The sequence below is a fragment of the Saimiri boliviensis genome, chromosome 2 (assembly GCF_048565385.1).
Source record: "Saimiri boliviensis isolate mSaiBol1 chromosome 2, mSaiBol1.pri, whole genome shotgun sequence".
Taxonomy (NCBI): domain Eukaryota; kingdom Metazoa; phylum Chordata; class Mammalia; order Primates; family Cebidae; genus Saimiri; species Saimiri boliviensis.
Genome location: NC_133450.1, coordinates 944,872 through 965,282, shown reverse-complemented (window position 1 = coordinate 965,282; position 20,411 = coordinate 944,872). Strand labels below are relative to the sequence as shown.

The 20,411-nt window shown below is 60.5% G+C and overlaps 2 protein-coding genes across 4 annotated transcripts in view; one reads left to right on the top strand and one right to left on the bottom strand.

The window, feature by feature from the left end:
- The first annotated feature begins 1,300 nt into the window (after nt 1-1,300).
- LOC101036298 (A disintegrin and metalloproteinase with thrombospondin motifs 7) lies at nt 1,301-9,340 on the top strand. The gene is given in 19 exon segments (XM_074395165.1): nt 1,301-1,609; nt 1,719-1,852; nt 2,848-3,037; nt 3,181-3,513; nt 5,220-5,316; nt 5,319-5,349; nt 5,818-5,880; nt 5,882-6,014; nt 6,344-6,530; nt 6,533-6,595; nt 6,598-6,739; nt 6,741-6,905; nt 6,907-7,170; nt 7,172-7,325; nt 7,328-7,586; nt 7,589-7,664; nt 8,338-8,563; nt 8,998-9,138; nt 9,218-9,340. Coding segments are annotated over 19 exon segments (3,090 nt in total).
- A 3,876-nt stretch (nt 9,341-13,216) lies between these two features.
- TBC1D2B (TBC1 domain family member 2B) overlaps nt 13,217-20,411 on the bottom strand; it is a 79,819-nt gene continuing 72,624 nt past the window's right edge. For 2 of the 3 annotated variants that reach the window (XM_039469260.2, XM_074392593.1), the window contains exons 12-13: nt 19,159-19,280; nt 13,346-16,456 (exon numbers count right to left, since the gene is read on the bottom strand). In XM_039469260.2, coding sequence (XP_039325194.1) covers nt 16,261-16,456; nt 19,159-19,280 — 318 coding nt within the window. In that variant the 3' untranslated portion in view covers nt 13,346-16,260. Of the gene's footprint in view, nt 13,297-13,345; nt 16,457-19,158; nt 19,281-20,411 lie in introns of those variants that run through there. The other variant, XM_074392594.1, reaches the window with a different exon arrangement.

The following is a 20,411-nucleotide window of genomic DNA, read 5'->3' as shown; positions in this document are numbered from 1 at the left end:
CCAGAAATGAATAAAAATCAGTTCTGAAACCAAAGCTGATTTTAAGAAAATTTGAAAATACAAATCAGTCCTATCCTACCCAAAATATAGCTGCTCCAAAACTTTATCTTAAAGAGTCATTTTAAAATAACTATTAAAACATGTAACTGCTATCTTAATGTTTTTAAATTACTTAAAACATTTTAAAATATGAATATCACAGTTTAAAAGAAACCAGGGGAAGGAAAAATAGAAAAAGAAATGCCAATTCCAGTCCATAGCATTAGTTGCCAAGTTTTCTAAGAATGACTTTTACCAATGTATGAACTCTTGTGAACAGAATGTAAGATGGAAATCCTGAGCCTTTTGTGTAAAGCGGCATTATTGACTGCTGCTGTGACGCTCCTGTAACGTAATAAATTATTCAATTGCTGCAAAGCGCTGTTTTTGCCTTAAAATTTTGTGCGTCTTGACAACTACAGTATTAAAGATATTGAGACTCTGCCAATGCTGGGCACACTTGGCATGAGATAGTGTGTTTTTATTTTTATGAAATTGTAATATAGCTATGCAAGTGTGTTTATTAAAAGAACACAAACTAATAAAAATTACAGGATTAAAAGTTATGGGATAAAAAATGTGGAAAAGTTGTGGTAAAAAAAAGTGGATAAAATGTAGAAAAATTTTATGAAAAGTACAAAATTTATGCAAAGGAAGTTATGAGATTTTTAAAAACCATCATGGGGAAAAATATAAAAATAAATAAAAGCAGGCCCGTGTCAGCAAGGCCTGGAGAAGGGGGGCTGGAGTCTCCGCCCCTCCATGTCCCTCCCACCCCTTCCCAGTCACCCCTTTATTATTAGGGTAGCAAGACAAGACCCCTGTCTAATGGGGGGAGACAAACAGACCCTTTGCCACCTTGACCAGGGCTGAGTCCTCAAATCTCTGGATGATGATGGTTGTTATTGAAGAGCCAGAGGCTGCTGGAGTTGGTTGGTTTGGAGGAGGCCTGATGGCCTCGTTCCTCTCACCAAAGGAACTCTTCCCTCAGGGGGCTCCCATCTTCTTACTCAGAGAGGCAGCTGAGGCAGGACAGTGGCGCTGACTGTGGACCAGGCGAGGGCACGGGCTGCTGGGGTGACCCCATTCCCCAGTGTACATATTGTATCCGTGTAACGTTTTGTATAGTTTAGGGGTTTGGGGTGCCCTGTGTATCTGACCTGGCAGAGGTTGGAGTGGCACTTGGGGAGGAGGTTCAAATAATTATTTGCAGCTGGGAAACTTACTTATTGATAGCAGAGGACAGAGGAAGGAGGCGGGGATGGGGTCGCGGCTCCCTGGTGATGCAACTCCTGTTTATTTTGCCTTTTATTCTGGAATAAATGGATTTAGCCGCACTGCTCGGCCTGCTGTAGTCCCGTTTCCCTCACTGGATCCTGGAGTTTGTGCCCCTGAACGAGGAGCCCCAGAGTGTCTGAGCGTGTCCAGCCGGGCTGTTGGGGACCTTCCAGGCCTGTTACCTGTGTGCCGCCTGGTGACACCGGGGGGACTTCCCGGGGACTGCCGTGGCGCGTCCGGCCCTGACACCCAGCAGGCTCAGAAGCCTGATCAGCGGTGGCCGGGAAGGCAGGTACCGGCACCCAAGGGCGCTGACTCCCGCCCACCCCAGGCGTCTGTCTCCCACCCCCCGCCTCCCTCTCCTGTCTGCGCCTGGTGGCCTGCGCTGTCTGTCCCTCCAGAGCGCCGGCTGCCCCGCGGGCTCCCTCCAGGCTGAGTGCGTGGCCCTCCTGCCCCCTCGTGGCCAGAGCCGGCTGCACGGGACGAGACCAGCTGCGCTCCAGGGGCTTTCCGGGAACAGTGGCCCTTGGAAAGGGTGGGGCCTTTTCACTGCTCCCAACAGCACCCCAGAAATGGCTTGGCCTTTCGCCTCCCCTGAGCTCCACAGAGAACACAGTCCACAGAGGGCACCTTCCCCGTCGTCCAGAAATGGGTTTGACTCTCAGCCGAGGGACAGCAGGACGGGTGGAGACGGTCAGGCCACAGGGCCGCCTGCATGGCAACCCCATGCTTGGCGGGGACAGGAGGGATGGCGGGGCCCGGGTGACAGGGAGGCTCACTGGAGGTGGCGCACTTTGGAGGGGCAGTGTCAGGGCACAGCTTTCTCTTGTTGGGCCACACGGCTCCACCACAAGGACATCACGGTGACTGATTCCCAGTGCCAGAGGCGAGGCGGTCGGCCACGTGGAGGTGTGTGTACATATGTGAGTATTTATAGCTATTTCTAGAACAGAGCAGGGGCGTGCCACAGAGGGGACGGTCACACCTGGATGTGTCACCTCACCGCTACCACAGACTAAGTCACAGATGAAGGGGGCTAGCTTTGGGGCTGGGGAGTCTCAGAACAGCCGCCCAGGCAGGCTTGGAAAGGGAGGTCTCCGACAGGAGGGGGGGTCTGTGTAGAGGTCGAGGGGGGCCTGGGGCTCTCAGGAGGGGATGGACTTCCCTGACCCGATCGGCTGGTGCAGAGAAAACAGAGAGGAAACGGGAGAGGGAAAGGCGAGGAGAGAGCTGGTGAGGCCAGCGCAGAGCAGGGGGAGCTGCAGCAGCTGGGGGAGGGCTGGGCAGGGGAGGGCGCAGTGCAGGTGCGGCAAGGTTCCTGGAACAGGGGCTGGAGGGGAAAGGGGAGGAAGAAGGAGGAAGGAGCCGGAGCTGCACAGTTAGTGCCGGGGGCTGCGGCGGCCTCCCCACCCGAAACACGCTGGCCTCTCCCACGGCACACAGGCAGTGCACCCACAGCTCAGACCCACGCTCACCGCCCTCGGGCTGCCCTCCTTTCTGAACACCCTGTCTTCCAACCCACTGGCTCAGGGCCACCCCTGGCCTTGGGGAGCCCCACACACAGCCCCATCCAAGCTCCCAGCCCCTACACCATAAAGCACCCACGTGTGCCAGCTTGGGCATGGAGCCCGTTCCAAGAGCCCCAGGCTCAGCCATGGAGGCCTTGGGGCTCCCAGGAAAGGGAGGCCAGCAGCACAAGGACAGAAAGCCGGAAGAGCAAGTCCGCAGCTCCAGGAGGGAGGGGCGGGGACCCTGGCTCTGGGGTCCCAGGTGTGCCCCGTGTGGAGCTGGTGCAGCGGGGCGGGCACACCGTTCATGCAGCAGGTGGCAGGGCAGGTACCTACCGTGGCTGACGCTCCTCAGGGTCACTGGCTGATCGGAAAGAGCATGACACCAGCATGGCAGCGCGCGGCGCGTGCTCAGTGCGCCCAGCTCTCGGCGTCCCGCCTCCAGGGGCCACAGCTCCCTCTCGACTGTGTCCTGGCTCAGCGCCGGCAGGTCTCGGGCCTGCGTTTCTGCTGTGTCCTGGAGACGACCCCCAGCCGCAGAGCCTTAGCCGTGGGCCTGTCGGGGCGGGCTGCCCCCCTCCTCCGACCCCTCCAGTGGTCCGGAGCCCGGGGCTCCCTGGTGGCTGCCCCAGGAGGGGCTTCCCAGACAGAGGAGGGGGAACAGTGGAAGGGGGCAGGCAAGGGGGCAGTGAGGGGAGGGAGACCAGGGCACAGCCAGGTTTCCCACCCGGTCTGAGGCCAGCCCAGCGGCCCCTCACCATGCTGACTTCTTTGAGTGACTTACAAAAACGATGGTGGTTTCATTAACTCTCACTCTTTCTCCTCATATTTCCCTCGATGCCCCCGCTACCCCTCCGTCTACCTGCCTCTCAGAATCCCCCCACCCCTCAGTCTCCCCCCATGTCCCTCAGTACCCCCTGTGCTCTAGTCCCCCCCGCCCCTCAGTCTCCCCCGCCCCTCAGTCTCCCCTGTGCCCCTCAGTACCCCCAGCCCTCAGCCTCCCCCCACCTCAGTCTCCCGCTCTCTCAGTGCCCCCAGCCCTCAGTCTCCCGAGTAGCTGGCATTTACAGGCATGCGCTACCACGGCTGGCTGATTTTTTATTATTAGTAGAGACGGGGTTTCACCATGTTGGCCAGGCTGGTCTGGAACTCCTGACCTCAGGTGATTCACCTGCTTCAGCCTCCCAAAGTGCTGGGATTATAGGCATGAGTCACCACGCCTGGCATAATACAGGTGTCTTTAAATAGACAAACGTGAAAAGCGACAAATACGTTTGCAGCACGAGACATTTGGGGGGTTGTCTTTGACACATCGGCTGCCTCGCGGGTGGCCAGGACAGACAGGCAGGAAGCCCCAGGTGCACAGTCCAAGCTGGCGGGACCTGGAGCTGACCGGCCTCGGCTCACCGCCTTGCCACAGCAGCCTTCCCCTCCTGCCTGTCACAGACGGCGGCCCCGCGCCCGGGCCTCTCGCCTTGCTCTGGGCAGGAAGGAGGGGCAAGGGCTGACTCCCAGAGAGCGACTCGTGCGTGTTTCTCCCCAGCCAAGACTGTTCCAGAGCCCCTAGTTGCAAGGGAGCGTCCGCAGGGTGTTTTCAGCGGGTCCCACTGCTGCCTCAAACAAAATCAGAATCTGTTGGTGTGGAAAGAGGGGGACAGGTGTGGGACTGCCAGCTCAGGGGAGGGACCCTGGGGGAGCAGAGAAGGCAGCGCCACCAGCAGAGGGGGTCCCGAGGCTGGGTCTCAACAGGCAGTATGGAAGTGAGTTCAAGGGGAGGAGCGTGGCCGTGCAAAGGCCCTGGGGTGGGCAGTGGCAGAGGGGATGGGAGCAGTGCCAAGGCTGGTGTGGGGACGGGGAGTGGGGGCTGCCCCTCAATGCATTTCTTCTCCAGACATTCTCTGAGCCATTGTGAAGGGTGTGGACAGTGGGGCAGCCTTGACGCCATGGCTGGGTTTGCATGCTACCAGCAGCTGGCATGGATCAAGCTTTTAGGATGTGCCGGGCACAGGCTGGGCCCACACAGGCAAGGCCACACGCAGTCCTCCCTCCAGGGCTTGGAGGCAGGCAGGATTGTTGCTCCAACTTCACAGAGGAGGACGCTGAGGTTCAGAGAGGCCAAATGAGCCGCCCCGGCATCCCAGCTAGGAAGCAGAGGGTCAGGGCACCCAACCCACTAAACCTCCACACTGCCACCTCTCCAGGGCAGACGGGGGGGGGTTACATAGGAGAGGGGGTGGGTGAGAGCCAGGAGGACAGTGGGGAGGTGGTGGGGGGGCTCCGCCTTCATCCTGGCAGGGGCAGTGAGGCACTGTTCTGGGAGGGTTCTGGCAGAAAGGGTATCCTTGGGTCTTGGGTGGTGGGTACCTGGGTGCCAGGCCCAGGTGAGCCCCACAGCCCCTAGGTGTGCAGAGGCAGAGTGTGTACTGCTCGGAGTGGCAGGCAGGGCCTGCGGAGGAGGACTGTGGCCCCCTGGGCTGGCCCAGTGACCGCCAGAGAAGTGCCATGAGCAGCCCTGCCCTGCCAGGTGAGCCGCCGCCACTCTTCCACCAACCCCCCACCCCCGGGCAGCCTGGGTCTGCCACAGTCTGCTGCATCTGGGTCCCGGAGGCCCGAGGGAGGAACAGAGGGAGCCGGATTTTCATTCTCTTCCCAAGGCTGAAGCCCCAGCCCCCGGTCGCCCCTCACCCCAGGCTGGGCCAGCCTGGACACCTGTGGTCCTCCTTGGGTCCTTGGATGTGGAAATAGGCCTCAGGTCACGCTCACTTTCCCTGAGGGGAGGGTGGCAGGAGCGGAGGGGCTGGGCCATGTCACCAGGCTTTGGGGACAGGACACCTACCTGGGCTCGGAGCTCTGGAGAAGCAGCCACTGTCCTCAGTTCCGGCTCTGCCCAAACCTCGAGGGCCTGGGAGCCCGCCCTGGCCCTCCCTGCTGGTGAGCCTGCTGATGCCACCCATCTGATGCCACGCTGATGCCACCTGTGTGCCCTTGCCAGGTGGTGGGCAGGTGAGTGGCGGCTGTGCTCCAGCTCCTGCGGACCATGCTCTGCATTTGCTGCCGGGGCTGGATGAGCAGAGCGCCCCGGGGCTGCCCACCTGTGAACAGCTTCCCCGGCCCGCGGTTGAAACCCCTTGCAACCGCCACATGCCCTGTCCGGCCACCTGGGCTGTGGGGAACTGGTCTCAGGGGAGTGTGGGATGGGAGGGGCCGTCTCCAGGCCACCCTTGGTCTTGGGCTGCAGAAAGGCAGACAGCCTTCCTGCAGCCCTTATTGGTACTGTGAGTGGGAGGGAGCCTGGAACATTCCAGGGTCCAGCCTCTGACTCCAAAGCCTCAGGGATCAGGAAGCCCCCGGTAAGCCGTGGCCACAGCCATGACCTTGAGCTGGCTAGGGCCAGAGAGGGCTGGCTGGGGTCTCTGCCACTCTGACACCAGGCAGTGGACAGGTTACTCCGCCTTGCCCCAGAGTCCCCTGGCAGCCTGCTGCCCAGCCTGAGCCCCTCGCCCTGGCTTCCCCCGCAGTGCTCAGTGACGGGCGGGGAGGGCACTCAGCACCAAAGTGTCCTCTGCACCAGTGACACCGGCGTCCCCTGTGACGAGGCCCAGCAGCCAGCCCGCCAGGTCACCTGCTCTCTGCCACCCTGTCCGAGGCCCCTGGACTCACCGGATCCTGAAGGCTCAGGCAGTGGCTCCTCCAGCCATGAGCTCTTCACGAGGCTGACTTCATCCCCCGGCACCTGGCCCCATGCCCTTCACCCTCCTCAGCAACCATGCCAGCAGCATGGGCAACGCCATTGAGGAGCCGGCCCTGGAGCTGCACCTGCCGGGGACCGTGTTTGTGGATGACAATTTCATCAACTTCCACGAGGACCTGTCCTACGGGCCCCTTGAGGAGCCCGATCTAGACCTGGCAGGGACGGGATGGGACACCCACACCATGCGGCCGTCCTGCTGTGCCCTCCACGGGTAGCCCAGTGCCTGCCACAGAGCCTCCTGCAGCCACGGAGGAGTGGGCACCGGGACCTTGGCCCAGCCAGACCAGCTGCTCCCCACCCCCACCCCCAGAGCTGACCCCTGGGAATTCCGGTCAATTTCCTGCCCGAGGAATACGCCCCCATAGAGGCTCCAGACCTTGGGCTCCCCAGCCTGCCCTGGCCCAGGGTTTCCATTGATGGCATGCAGATGCCTGCTGCCCCTGGGAGCCAAAGTGACTTCCCAGCTGGCGAGGACAGCCAGCGCCAGCTGCCCCCCTCCACGGTGGACAGGACCAACGAGGTTTCCAAGGACGATAAGGAACCCTGGAGCCACAGAGCCCCCCACCTGTCCCAAGACCCAGCCCCACGCTGCCCTTTGTCCCGTCGGCCACACCCACTCCTCCCCTGGTCCTGACGCGGTGGAGCTGTGGACAGGAGGGACTGTAGCCTGGAAGCCAGCTCTGGAGGGTGGCCTAGGGCCTGGGGACAGTGAGCTGTGGCCCACTGTGGGGGCGGCTCCTCCCCTCCTCCTCCTCCTCCCATAGACCCTCCACCAGAGATGGAGGGCAGGGACAGCCCCCCGGAGCCGGGGACTCCCACCTTCCCAACGGCAGGACCAGGCTCCTGGGACCTGCAGACTGTGGCAATGTGGGCCTTTCTTCCCACAACCCTGACTGGCCTCGGGCACACACCTGAGTCTGAGCCTGAGCCTGCCCTGGGCCTGTGACCCAAGGGCCAGCCTGAGCCCCTCAGCTGTGAGGTGTCCCTGAGCTCTGGGCCGCTGTCCACGCCGACAGCTGCAGAGCCCTTGAGACCCAGCTCCTGGCCCCCAGCCTGGCTGAGGCGCGGCCCCCGCACACCCACCGGCCGCTCACCTTCTGTACAGGTCCCCAGTCCGGAAACGGAGCCAGCGGCCGGGCGGGCGGGGAGTTTGTGCGGGGCGGGACTTTGGTGACCGTTTCCTCACCTGAAGATGAGCAGAGTGGGACGGAGTAGGGGGTTGCCGGGACTGGGGGAACAGAGGGCTGGGTACGGGGGAGGAGCATTACTCCAGCTCAGTCCTTCCACCCTCCCTGGGACCCTGGGGCCAGGCTGCCCGGCAGGCCTGTTTCCCATCTGAGCAGCGGAGCTGCGGTGGGGGGACCCCGGGCGCATTTCTGAGCAGCACAGGAGGCCTCAGGGAAGGCAGGGGTGGGCACACTCCGGCAGCATGCCCCAGGACGGAGCTCACTCATGTGGGGAGGGTCCCTGCATGGCCACCAGGCCCAGGCCTGCCCAGCAGGAGGCCAGCTTACCTGTGGCTCACCCTGGCCCCTCCAGGCTGGGCTCGGCCCACTGCCACCTGGCTCTGTCCTCAGGGGCCCACCCTCCTTGGCAGGCAACACAGGCCCTTTGTCCCTTGTGGGCAGGGACAGTTGGTTGCTGGGTGCGGGGGGTTGACTTTTTATTCTTTTTGGGATGTGGGTGGAAGAGTCTGTTTTGCAAATAAGGAAACTGAGGCCCAGAAGAGGGCCCTGTCTTGCTGAGGTCTTGGTAGTCTAGGTGGGTAGTTCCTGGCTGTGGGGGCCTGGCGGGGATGGGGTCTGCCTGGCTTTCACAGGTCCGTGCCCTGCAGTGCTCCACCACCTGCGGCCTGGGCACCGTCTGGAGGCCGGTGCGCCGTAGCGCCGGCCGGGATGAGGACTGTGCCCCTGCTGGCTGGCCCCAGCCTGCCCGCTGCTGCCACCTGCGGCCCTGTGCCACGTGGCACTCAGGCCACTGGAGAAAGGTGCTTGAGAACGGAGCCAGGGCAGGCAGCCTCAGGGCATGAGAGGAGCCCTGGGTAACCAGGGCCTGTGTTCTGAGAGCAGCAGGGCAGGGGAGGGCTCTGGGCTGCACATCTGGTCACCCAGTGACACCGGATTCCGAGTCCCTTGGGAGTCTTTGGCTTGGCCTGTGTCTTTTCCTCTGTGTTTCTGATCCCATCCGGACTGTCTTTCACCAGCTTCCCTTTGTTCCTTCCTCGGTCTGTCCCCGCCCATGGCAGCCCCTGGCCAGGCACCTTTTGCCTGGGACCTGCCAGCCTTGGCCTCTCTCTGGGCTTTCCAGGGATTTGCCCCGGGCTGGAGTGTGGGCCTGATGGCTTCCCTGCCACACGCCTCACGGGGTCACACGTGTGGGCCTGCATGTGGGGGGTGTCCACACGCGTCTCTTGGTCCCCAGTGCTCCCGCAGCTGCGGTGGAGGCTCCTCTCTGCGGGACGTGCAGTGTGTGGACTGTCAGCCGGGGCCTGCCAAGCCGCCCGCGCACCAGCCCTGCCAGGCCCAGCCCTGCCTCAGCTGGCACACCTCTTCCTGGAGGGAGGTGAGGCCTGGGGGTCCAGTCGACGGGAGGGGGCACTCTCGGACCCTGGCTGTGCCCTGACTCCTTCCCTGCCCCCCAGTGCTCCGAGGTGTGTGGCGGTGGTGAGCAGCAGCATCTGGTGACCTGCCCGGAGCAGGGAGCAAGGGCTTGGCGGCACCTGGTCGGTCCCGGGTTGGGTGAAGCAGCTATTGAGTGCGGCTGAGAGCCAGGCTGTCTCTGGCCACTGCTCGTGCAGCAGTGACTGGACGAGGTCCCGCCCTGCGGGTGCTCACAGCCTGCCAGGGAGAAACAGACAAGGAAAGGGCACGTGTGCCGCGATGTCAGGGAAGGCCTTCCCAGAAGGGGCCTGGAGGTGAGACCCGAGGGAGGGGCAGTGATGCCAAGGACAGGGATCAAGGGGACAGTAGGTGTGAAGTCTGAGGCAGGAATGACGAGCTTGGGGCGATCAGGGAGCCTGGCAAAGGCCAGCAGCAGAAGGGGGCAGAAGAGGAGCCTCGGGTGGGCAGAATGCCTTCTGCTGGGCCTGTTTGGAATGAAGGGGTTCAGAAATCTCAGCTCTGGGCCCTGAGCCGGGCCCTGGAGTCGGCTGGGCCAGCGTTCGCGTCTGTCCCACTGGCTGCTGAGTGACTGTGGGCAGGTTGCTTTGTCTTGCTGGGTCACTGTTTTCTCATCTGTAAAATAGGGACAGCTTGGGAGAGGAGGGTCGGGAAGATTAAATGAAGTAATGCGACAAAGCACAGGGCTGGGCACAGCCTCGGCGGGCACAGCACGACACTGGCACAGACTCGGCATGTTCAGGGCTTTCAGACCCGCACCTGATAGCGACGAAGCCTGGCGGGCTGGGCCCAGCTGTGAAACCTCCTGCCTGTGTGCTGGGCAGTTCCTCTGCCCCATCCCTCGGGCACAACAGTGTCTCGCTGCCCTGCAGGCTTGAGGGCTGTCCCCACTGTTCTCACACCCCTCCCCGCTACAGGAGCCGATCCCACAAACGCGAGTGGGGTTCGAGTACCGAGTGGGCTCTAGGCATGGGACCTGGGTCTCCGAGGAGCCACCGAGGGCGGCGCGGCTGGGAGCAAGGGCAGGCCGGCCAGGCACAGGGCGCGGGGAAGGCTTCCCAGAGGAGGTGTCGCCCTGCCCTGCCTGCCCTCAGCACGCACCCAGCCAGCATCTCGGAGCGCTCCTGTGAGCCGCCTGAGCTGGGTGCTGGCACCGTCTCTCTGCCGTCAGGGCTATAGGGCTGGCCACAGGGAGCGGGGTGGTTACAGTCTAGGTGGTGAGGACCAGATGGGGCAGAGAACAGGAACTGAGGCGCCTGGGGGCCTGGAACCAAGGACAGATGGCCCAGCATGCTCTGGGCTTTCGAGGTCTCCCAGGGTGGGTGTGGGCCGGCTGCAGGGAGTGGCGGTGGGCCTGGTTAGGTGGCTGACCTAGGCGCTGTCCTCAGTGAGGAGTTTTCTGCCACCAGTGAACAGTGGAGGGCGGCAGGAAGGTGTCTTGGACCTCGAGACCTGGAATTCCCAGGATGTTTTGCTGGTGTGTGGGTCGGTGTGGCGGGTATTTGGAAAGCCTGGGAACTCCAGAGTGTGTGATCCCTGCAGTGACCCAGCAACGCCACATCCGTCTGCTGTGGAGGTGGGGTTCACAGAGGAGGGGACGGAGGCCTGAGAGGTGCAGCAGCTCGTGTGAGGTCACCCAGGGCAGCCAGGATGCAGCCTGCAGATGCACGCTTTGGCGCTCTGCCCGGAGCTGGGCTGGAGGAGAAGCCTGCCTGCTGCCTCGTGCCCTCTGCGGGGCCTGGAGGATGGCCCAGGCCCGGGCTGGCTGCTCTGGTCCTGCTGCTCCTTCCCCGGGAGGTCTGCTGGAGTGAGCCGGGCCCGGGCGGCAGCTGGGGGTTGTCGGCAGTGACAGCAGCATCAGGAGCAAGGCCAGGAGACTGGAAACAAGCCACTTTTCAAACAGCTCCGATAACCGCAGGCAGGAGGGCCCTGAGCCTCAGCCCTGAGCGACGAGCACAGCCTGCAGCCGGCCTCCCTCACCAGCCGGCCTGGGCTCAGCCCCTGGTTACTGCTGACGGCCTGTAAGGTCCACTCTCTCTAGGCTTCCCGGCCCACCTGAGACGTGGAAGGCTGGCCTGGGAGATGGGACCCTGTGACCCCGAAGCTGAGGCTGAGTGCAGCCCCCGTGGCTGGAGGGGGTCAAGGAGGCCTGGCAGGACAGGTGCCCTGGGACGGGGGACATGCCGGGAGTAGGGGGCAGAGGCCGCTGCAGGCTGGCAGGAGGCCCCTGGGACTGCAGTTCCATGCCAGGTTCTGTCAGGGGACACCAAGGCTGGAGATGGGGTGGCAGGGTATCACCCCGGGCACGCTCTTTCACCGGCATGTGAGGGGGTCAGGGTGGACCTTTCCTCCAGAAACCTCAGCCCACCAGTGCCCATTCTCGAGTCCTGGGGGTGAGCCATGGGCAGGTGGGACAGAGACAGCAGTAGCTGGAGATCTGCAACGCTGGTTCGGGAGGCCCTCTAGGAACGGGGGCCTCTGCATGGCGGGGAGCTGCTGGAGCCTCCTTAAGGTGGTTGGGATGGGGCGCCAGGTTCTGCATACCCCACACCACTGGTCCTGATGCCCCTCAGAGTGGCCCCTTCCCCACCACCAGCCCCAGCACCAGGTTCCTACCACATTGATCTATGGTCCAGCTACCTGGTACCTGCCTACCCACAGCCCCTTCCCCGCCCATAAAATCTAGTCCCATGGAGCCAGACTGTGGCACCCATAGCAGAAACGGATGGGCGTGAAGGTGCTTTGAAGGTATGTGGAATCTGAGCTCGCCGGGGGTGGGGAGGCTGAGGAAGGGGCACACACTGTCCTCCCGGCCCACGCCCAGCTCTGGATCCAACGCTGCCCTCTGGCTTCGAGCCTTGGCCTCCTCAGGCCTGCCTCTGGAAGGTGTTACGCCCCTTCTCCAGGTCAGGGGTGCTAAGGTTCAGAGAGGTTGCCCTGCAGCCTACCAGGGCCACCTCACACATTCTACTTTCCCGCATATGACATGACTGGACAAAAGGTGAGTGGGGCCCCGGAGACCGCATGTGGCCTTGGCACATACCCTGGTGACACAGGCCATCCTAGGCCCCAACTGCTCACCTCCGATCTCTAGGCCGCCCTGAGCAGGTGGAAGAAGCAGGCCCCGAGCAGGCCCCAGCAGTGGCTTTGCACAGAGAGGGCAGCCTGCCAGAGGCCACGCAGAAAAGCACGTCACTCGGCAAGCTAGCGTGAGTCCTGGCCCCGCTGTGCAGCCCGAGGGTGGGGGAGCATCAGGCGTGCTTCCTGTCTGTGTCTGCAGCAGCCTGGCCGGCCCAGAGAGACCCTGGGGACCCATGCTCTGAGCCATGGCTTCCCAGGCCTTAGTCAGAATTGCCCCTGGTGACAACCCCTTCCAAGGGGTGGGGAGCAGGGCCTGTCGACTTGCTCCTGAGCCAGTCCCTGTCCCAGCTCTGCCACCACTGCTGTGCCATGTGACTTCAGGAACTCCCAGCCTCGCTGAATCTGTGTCCCCAGAAGAGAAAAGGCTGCCAGGCCTTGGGCTGCTCTGTCTGGGAATACTTGCTAGAGCCGCTCTACAAACCCCGCCATGGGAAGACATTTGGTCCTAATCATTCTTGGTGTTTTCCACTGATGGCTGGGGTGTCCCCAGTGGCAGCTGGGCCTGAGCTATCAGCCCAGGCAGGAGACAAGCCTGTGACTCAGGCAGGGCATGGCACAGCTGGCGGAAGGAGGGATGTCTGTTCTTTGTGGCTGGACGGGGGGCCGGGGGGTGGTTATCTGGACACAGGGAGTCTCCAGCTCCCGGCTTTCCCACCTCGGTGTCCCCAGCCCACACCTGCAGCTTGGCTATGGTTTTTGGGGCCTCCCGAGACTGCCCCTGCTGGCAAAGCCATCCTGATACACCCACCCCAGGGCGGGGACACCCAGAAGCTGGGTCGGAGGGCCCCTCCTTGCCCCCCAACACCAATAAGCCCTGCCCCACCCTCCAAGCCCTTGGGGTGAGCCCCATCACGTGACTATAACTGAATTTCAAGGCAGAATATTATACAAAATTAGTAGTTTATTTCTTCCTTTAGTATTATAATTCCAAAATGTAACTTGAAGGTCAGCACAGTCGCTGCTATGATATAAAGGACAGAGTCACTGGGCGCCCCTGGCATCCTGCAGTTGCCCAGCAGCGGTGGACGCTCGGGCACACACTAGGTCTCTGTACGGCCTCCCACCTGCAAGCATTTCCCCGGGCAGGCCCAGCTGCCCAGAAGCCCGGGAACACACAGGAAGATGACACTATAGGATGGCGGGGGGGGATCTGTGCAACACAAGCACGTGGTCAGAAAACCCAACCGAGACCTGTCCAGCACGCCCACCACATCACACCGCAGTTGAAGCCAGAGCCGCCTCCAGCCAGCAGCAGTCTTGGCTGCTACCGTACAGCGGTCAGCTCGGTGACAGGGAGCGCCCGAGGCTACCTGGGTGAGACGTGTCCGGCACATCACGTCGGTGAGTCAGCGCGAGTCAGGGCCGGAGGGAGAGCAACTCAGAGGCTCAGACTGGTGCAGATACACCCCAGGGAGTCCCACACACAACCTAAGAACTTGTTATATAAAATAGATATGTGGAATCTGGAGACACCTTGAGAAAATAGCCTAAAAAAATATAAACTGTAGTGAAAATATACAAAAGTATTAACAGAGAGGTTCAACCCATTAAAAAAACCCCATCCATTTAAAAATCGGCAATTCCCAGCAGGTGGGGAGGGAGGCCCCGGTCCCGGCATGCGCATTTGGACAGATGGAGGCCGCGCTTCGGGCTTCACAGCCAGCAAGGTCCCCCTTGCAGGGGCCGTGGGCTGGGTGCTGCGGCGAAGGTTCGGGGGAGGAACAGCAGCGTGCGGAAGCCCCTGCCAGAACGGCCCCCTGCTGTGGCACCAGTGGAGGCCAGGGACCTTTGGGCCCTGGAGGGGACACAGCAGCTCTTTTCTCAATGACATGAGGGAGGGGAAATATTAGCTCGAAAGAGTGGGGCCCACAGTTCCGGAAGGAGGAGTTAGTTCATCCTGTTCCCAAACTGGAATCCGGCGGAGCCGCCCTCTCTTGCCTTCTGGACACACAGAACTTCATTCCAGGCAGGAGAACCTCCAGGAAAGCGTCCCCAGTCCCCTTCCTCCAGGACATCTCCTGCTCTCGCACACACACTGCCTGGAAACACTAACATTGCACCTTGGGCTGCAGCTACAACAGGCCTCCGGCCAGGCACGTCTCTCAGAGCAAACCAGAGAACTCGAGCCTGTCCCTAAGGCAGGGTCTTAGCCCCAGGCAGCGTGCGCTGGCATGTTCCAGGGGCCAACGGCTTGGAATGTAAAACCTGAGGGCAGCTGGAGCCGGCTCACAGGCTCAGCCCCATTCCGGCTGTGAGCAGCCGTCCCCCAGGCTGACAGCTGCCACTTCCCGATGGCCTGGGGGGCGGGGTTCCAACACTCGCCAGCTCACAGGACAGACTCCTTCAGGAATCCGCGGCTCTCAAAGACAAAGACAATGACAAAACCCATTTCTGATGCCTGCAACAGGCAAAGGCTTTTGGCTGAACATGGAAGTCAGCCCCTCTACACAGAGAAACACTAACAATTCCACTAGGACATGAAGCCGGGGCTCGGTGTGGCGTGCGGAAACGGCAGCTTCGCGCGGCAATGCTGGAGCCGACACAGGAGAAAGGCGTTTCCTGAAACCGCTGCTTCGGTCCCTAGTCTCACTGCGCTCATACCAACAGGATGATTTCGCTTTCTTTCAGGTAATGAGAAACATTCCACGGAGACCGTTTCTCTCGTATTTTAACAAGACTGTGCCGGAAAACACCCTGTCACATCTGTGCATCAGGGATGGTCTAGAGGGACTGAACAGAAAGTAAGCTCCTTGCTCAAAGCCTTCTCCGGCCTTCAGAAAGGCAGTCCTCCGAGTTCCCAGAAACTGCCAGAGGCAACAGTGACCCTGCATCCTTGCAGAGAACAAAGATGCGTCTAGGCAGTGGTGGGAGGGCCCACATCTGGGAGAGCTCCCCAAGCCTGCGCCCCAAGTGCTGGAGTTTCCCAGCCCCGGCGCTGGCAGCCGGTCTCCTGCACAACCCAGTCAGGAGGAGCAGACACAGGAGCACTGGCCATCCCCAAGGCGGCCACGTTTTTCAGCTGTCCAAGAGTACTCATTCTGCAGCTGCACCACTGCCCTGCAAAGCACCCTCAGAAAGATCCCTCCTTCCCCTCAACCAAGGCTAGCCCAGGGAGCCCAGGGGTAGGCCTGCTTTGCAATGTGATGGCTCACCATTTACTTGGAATCCCACCTCATCATACCTGGTGAATGCAAGTCAAGAGGGCATTCCACAGAATCTCACAGAGCCATGCCCGACACGGGCCAAGCTGGGGACAGAGCAGCCCAGCAATGTGCAAGCCCAGGCTGGCCATGGGAAGTGAGGGTGGGTGTCTGGATAGCCAGCTCAAACGCTATTCTAGAAATGGGGAGTGGCTGGCAGCTTAAAGCCACCAGCGGAAGGTTCACGGGCTTTCTACAGTGGCCGTTTCTGAACAAGGGATGTGCCTGCTTTTCTAAGGCAGTTCATTTTCATACCAGCCTTATGCCTGAGGCAGCCACCCTCTGGCCTACAGGTGCCTGAAGCACAGTGGGCATCCTTCCCAGTGCTGCCATTCAAAACCACACACGACTGCCCACCGTGTACAGGAGAGAGAACAAGGGGAGACGCCCAGCAAAGCAAGGTTTCAGAGGGTCAGGGCCCCGCCGGGCTGCCGGAGGCTGGAAACAGGCCCAACATCCTGCCAGTCATCAGGCAGAAAGCACGACTGGGATACGTGCAACCAGAAGCCGTGGCGTGGAGATGGCTGTAAACATCCGACCTCCCAGCCCTGCCCCCACGCAGTGGGAGGTGAGGAAGTGCAGTCTGGCTCTGGACATCCGCCCAGCAGATTCCCAGAGGCCACACACATTACATTCTGGCTTTTCAGCGCGTTTTCGCCCTTTGGGCACACTTTGGTTTGAAGGCAGGAAGAGCAGCATCCAGGGACCCACTCAGGTGGAGAAGATCAGGTATCCTCCTCCTCATCGCTGACCAGCTCGCCCTTGTCAGGGCTGGTGTCCCGCTCACGCAGGAAGTCCTCGCGGATGGCCTCCAGCTCGGTCAGCTCCAGCCGGACCTTCTCCAAGTGGTAGGCGCGTCGGTTCCGGATCTGGCGTAGGGGGAAGGGGTTCAGGTCCCCAAAGGAGATACTGATCAGCTTCCTGGCAGGGCGCAGGGCAGAGACAAGAGAATCAGTGGTGCCAGAGTGAGCGTTCACAGACAGCCCTCACGGGCACAGCCAGGCAGCCCAGGGTGGGAAGGCAGGAGCGCTGGCCATGCTGGGGGCTTGACAGCCTGGACTCCAGCTCTGCCACTGCAGAGAGGCAACAAGCACAGTGGCCCTGCCAGGGCAGGCTCAGAATGACAGCCTGGACTCCAGCTCTGCCACATGCTTGCTGTGTGACTGAAGTCACCCCCTTTCCTGGCCTCAGATTCCTCATCTGCACACTGGGGTAACAGTGGTGCCGCTCCTAGGGAGTGGGATTACTAGAGCCCCCCCACACCAGCGCTGAGAAGAGCGCCTGGCCTTGCATGGTGACAGCGGGTGCAGGGGTGTCTGCATCCTCGGGCAGGCACAAGGCGGGGCACCGGGCATGAGTCCGGGGCATCTCTGTCCCAGGACTGAGTGACTGGGCATGAACACAGGCCCCGGCAGTCCCGGCGACGACTGTCAGACCAGTCAGCAATGTGACAAGAGTCCAGATGCTGTCCACAGAGAAATGTGCAGCGCATGGGATTCACATTCTCCCTAGGTGAAGGCACCAATTTACAATCAAAACTTTAAGGTTGTGGTCACCGGCGCCTACCCGCTGGTCAGTGGCTTAGTAAAACAAAACCAGAGCCAGAGAACAGGAGAGGCCCGAGCATAGGGGACCCTGCGTGGGGATTTCCCAGGTTCCACCTCCTGCCTGGCTCCGAGGACCAGGCTGCCACCCACCAGACAGAAGGAGGCTCCATGTGAACAGGGTGCAGGGCCCCCCCACAGCCCCCACAAACCCCAAACCTCCAGCACCCAGCTCTCCTACACTGCAGAGCGCAAGCCCCAAGTGTGATTCCTTATCTGCTCCTCAGCTGACAGAGGCCCCTCGCCCCAGGCTGGCACCCGGGAAAGCAGACTCCACCTCTGCCTCAGGCCTGGAAGGTTCTGCTGGAGGATGAGAAGGTGCCCCATGGTCAGCTAAATTTAGGAGATGATGTCCAGCACCGTAAAAGGCTCCCAGAAGTCCTGCTGCAGAGCCGAGTTCAATCCTGTTAGCCCCCAACTCCTGAATGCAGTTCAGTACGCAACTCCCTCCCTCTGTGCAGCACTGGCCTCCTTGCAAACACTAGCCTGGGGAGCTGCTTAAAACACGGGCTCCAGCCCAGAGACGGGTCCAGGGCTCCTGCAGTCTTGATAACATCGGGGAGCCTGCCACCAAGCCTGGCACTCCTTAAAGCACCCGTTAGTCTAGCAACCCTGCCTTCTAAAGCAAGCTGCACGGGAGATGGTACCACGAGCTGGTCACAAGGTGGCGCGGCAGGACCACACAAGGCCCAGCAGTGTGGGAGGGGCCAGGTCAGCCTGCTGTGCCAGGAACAGGTGGGGCACTCGCCAGAGCCCCCACCCACCCGCCTCCGCCCCTCCTGGCAGAGCCTGTGACCCAGCACAGAACTGTGGGCACCGGTGCTCTGAACAGAGCCCTCGCTGTTGGCATGGGCAAGCTCACTCTGTGTCACTCTCAGCAATCTTGACCCAACGTGAGATGAACAGCAGCTCTCCAGGCTCACCCCAAAACTCAGAATCAAACTTTCCCCAGCAAATATGATTCCGATATCCCTTCTCATTTGCCAGAACTCAGGGCACTGTTAGTAAGCCTGAAACTACTACAAACCCACTCCCCAATAAAAGACCCTAAAAGTGGTGACAACCTCCAGGAAGCCTGGCATGGCCTCAGCTGGCCCCTTCAGCTCCCAGTGTCCACCTCAGCATTCAGGGCCAGAGCAGCCAACAGCTGCGGTCCAGGGGACGTATGGATGAGGGTGGCCCGGAACAGGCAATGACCGGGCGGCCAGGGAGGGCTCCTGAACACTGGCTGCGCAGGCCAGGAACGCAGGGGTCTCACAAGTCAAGCTCCCCCCTCCCTCTCTCCCATGTGCCCTTCTTCTCCACCTCTGTCCCTAGAGCCCTCTAACAGCCACCAGTCCTGCCCCAATCTGACCTGTGTGTCTCCTGCCTAACCCTGCAGGGACTTCCCTGAACTCTCAGGATGCAGCCTCGAGTCCCGAGTGCAATCTGTAAGCGCCCTGACAACCCAGCTCTGCTACGGCCCAGCCACATCGGCGCCAGCCGGGCTCAGCCGCCACCCCACTTCCCCAAACACACGTGCCCCACAGCTTCGCGCTGCTCCTGAAGGACCCCTGCCCCCCGACTGTCTCCTCGCTGCCGCCGCCCACTTCCTCAGCCTTTCTCCGGCCTGGGCACCCTCTGTCACAGCAGTGAGCAAATGCTGTACAACAGTGTCCCCAGCAAGGGCTTCCAGGACAGGCCCTTTTCTCCACCCATCATCCTCAGTGCCTGGCACGGGTCCTGCCATGCAGTGGGCACTCAGTAAATGCTTTCCAGACAAATGAAACGATTGCTGTTGGTTGTAGGGATTTATGTTTGCAGGACAAAGGACAGAATCCTCATCTCAGTTCCTCCCTCGGAAGGCTACTTGGGGCTCACACCGCTTGCTCTCTCTTTTCCCTGGAAAGCAATTCCCTCTCCCACACTGTACCCCCGGGATGCCTCTGAGTTTGCAGACCGAAAGGACGGGCTGCTCTCAGGGAGGCAGGGGCCAGGCTTCCTGCTCTCCTTGACATCGGAGACCTCCGCAGGACTCACCTAGCATCGAGGACGCTGCGAGTGAAGGAGCGGAGATACTTGAATATGGACATCGAATCCTGCAGTTTCAAGATCTCCTCTTCCTTGTACTTAAAAAGTGCCAGGGCAAAACGGAAAATAACCTGTGGGATCAACAGGGAAATCTATTAGTGGAAAAACCTGTGGGTCCAAGCACAAGGCTGGACTCCAGGGCAGTGCTGGCCCCCCTGGGGACTTGGGGACATGGCTTGCACAGTCCCTGCCCTGGGGACAGACTTGGTCCAAGGGGCAATTTTCGCTGGCTAGGCCAAGACTCCTTTACACAGGAAAAAAAACTCTGGTGGTTTCCAACAACACATCAGCCCCAACCAAAAACCTCCTTATGGAGATCTCTGTGGAATCCCTTCATACGCAGCTAGCATTTCTAATCAATAAAGCAAAAAGAACAAATGTAAGGAATCATTTTAAAATAAAACCAAAACCAAGCTTTTCTGATTCTGAAACTCTTAGAAAGTCCCACCTACAGAGGCAGTTTCCATCCCAACTAGTGAGCTTCTGAAGATGGGAGAGGATTTTTTTAAAATCGATCTGTGTTTGGAAATGGACTCCTAGGAGTCTTGCGAGTTCAAGCAGCTTTGGAACAAACTACTTCCCCATATCTAAGGGCCTGCGCCAGCCTGCACTTTCTCTTATTTCGTTTGCTTTCCGGTCCAGGATGGACTTGAACTCCTGGTCTCGAATGATCCTCCTGCCTCAGGTTTTCAACTAGCTGAGACAAGTGGCACAGGCCACTGTGCCCAGCTAAGACATACAATAAACGGAGAAGAGTAACTAGAAGACAAGGGGGGCCTCCAGTTCATTACACACCCCTGTTTATGTGATTAGAAGTTAACATGTAAATATATTCCTTATTCAAAATCCAATTCTTAAACAGCACACAACAGAGCAGGTGGGAGGCTCACGGGCAGCCAGGCTCTGAAGCTCGAGCCCCTGGTCCCCTGCTGATTCACTCTCTAGGCCTCCATCTCCTCCTCCATACGATGGGCAGCACCACCAGCCATCTGACAGATGGTGAGGCTCACGCTCAAACCACAGCCACAGCTCCCGGCGCCTCCCACGGGGCTTGGTGCGGGCTGACTGTTTCCGATAAATGAACCAATGACTGCGGTTTCCTGACACCCTGGACCCAGCTCTGGCGCAGGCTGTGCTGAGATCCCCTGGGCACTGTGGTATCCCTCACGAGGTGAGCCCGCCACTCTACCGCCACCAATGCT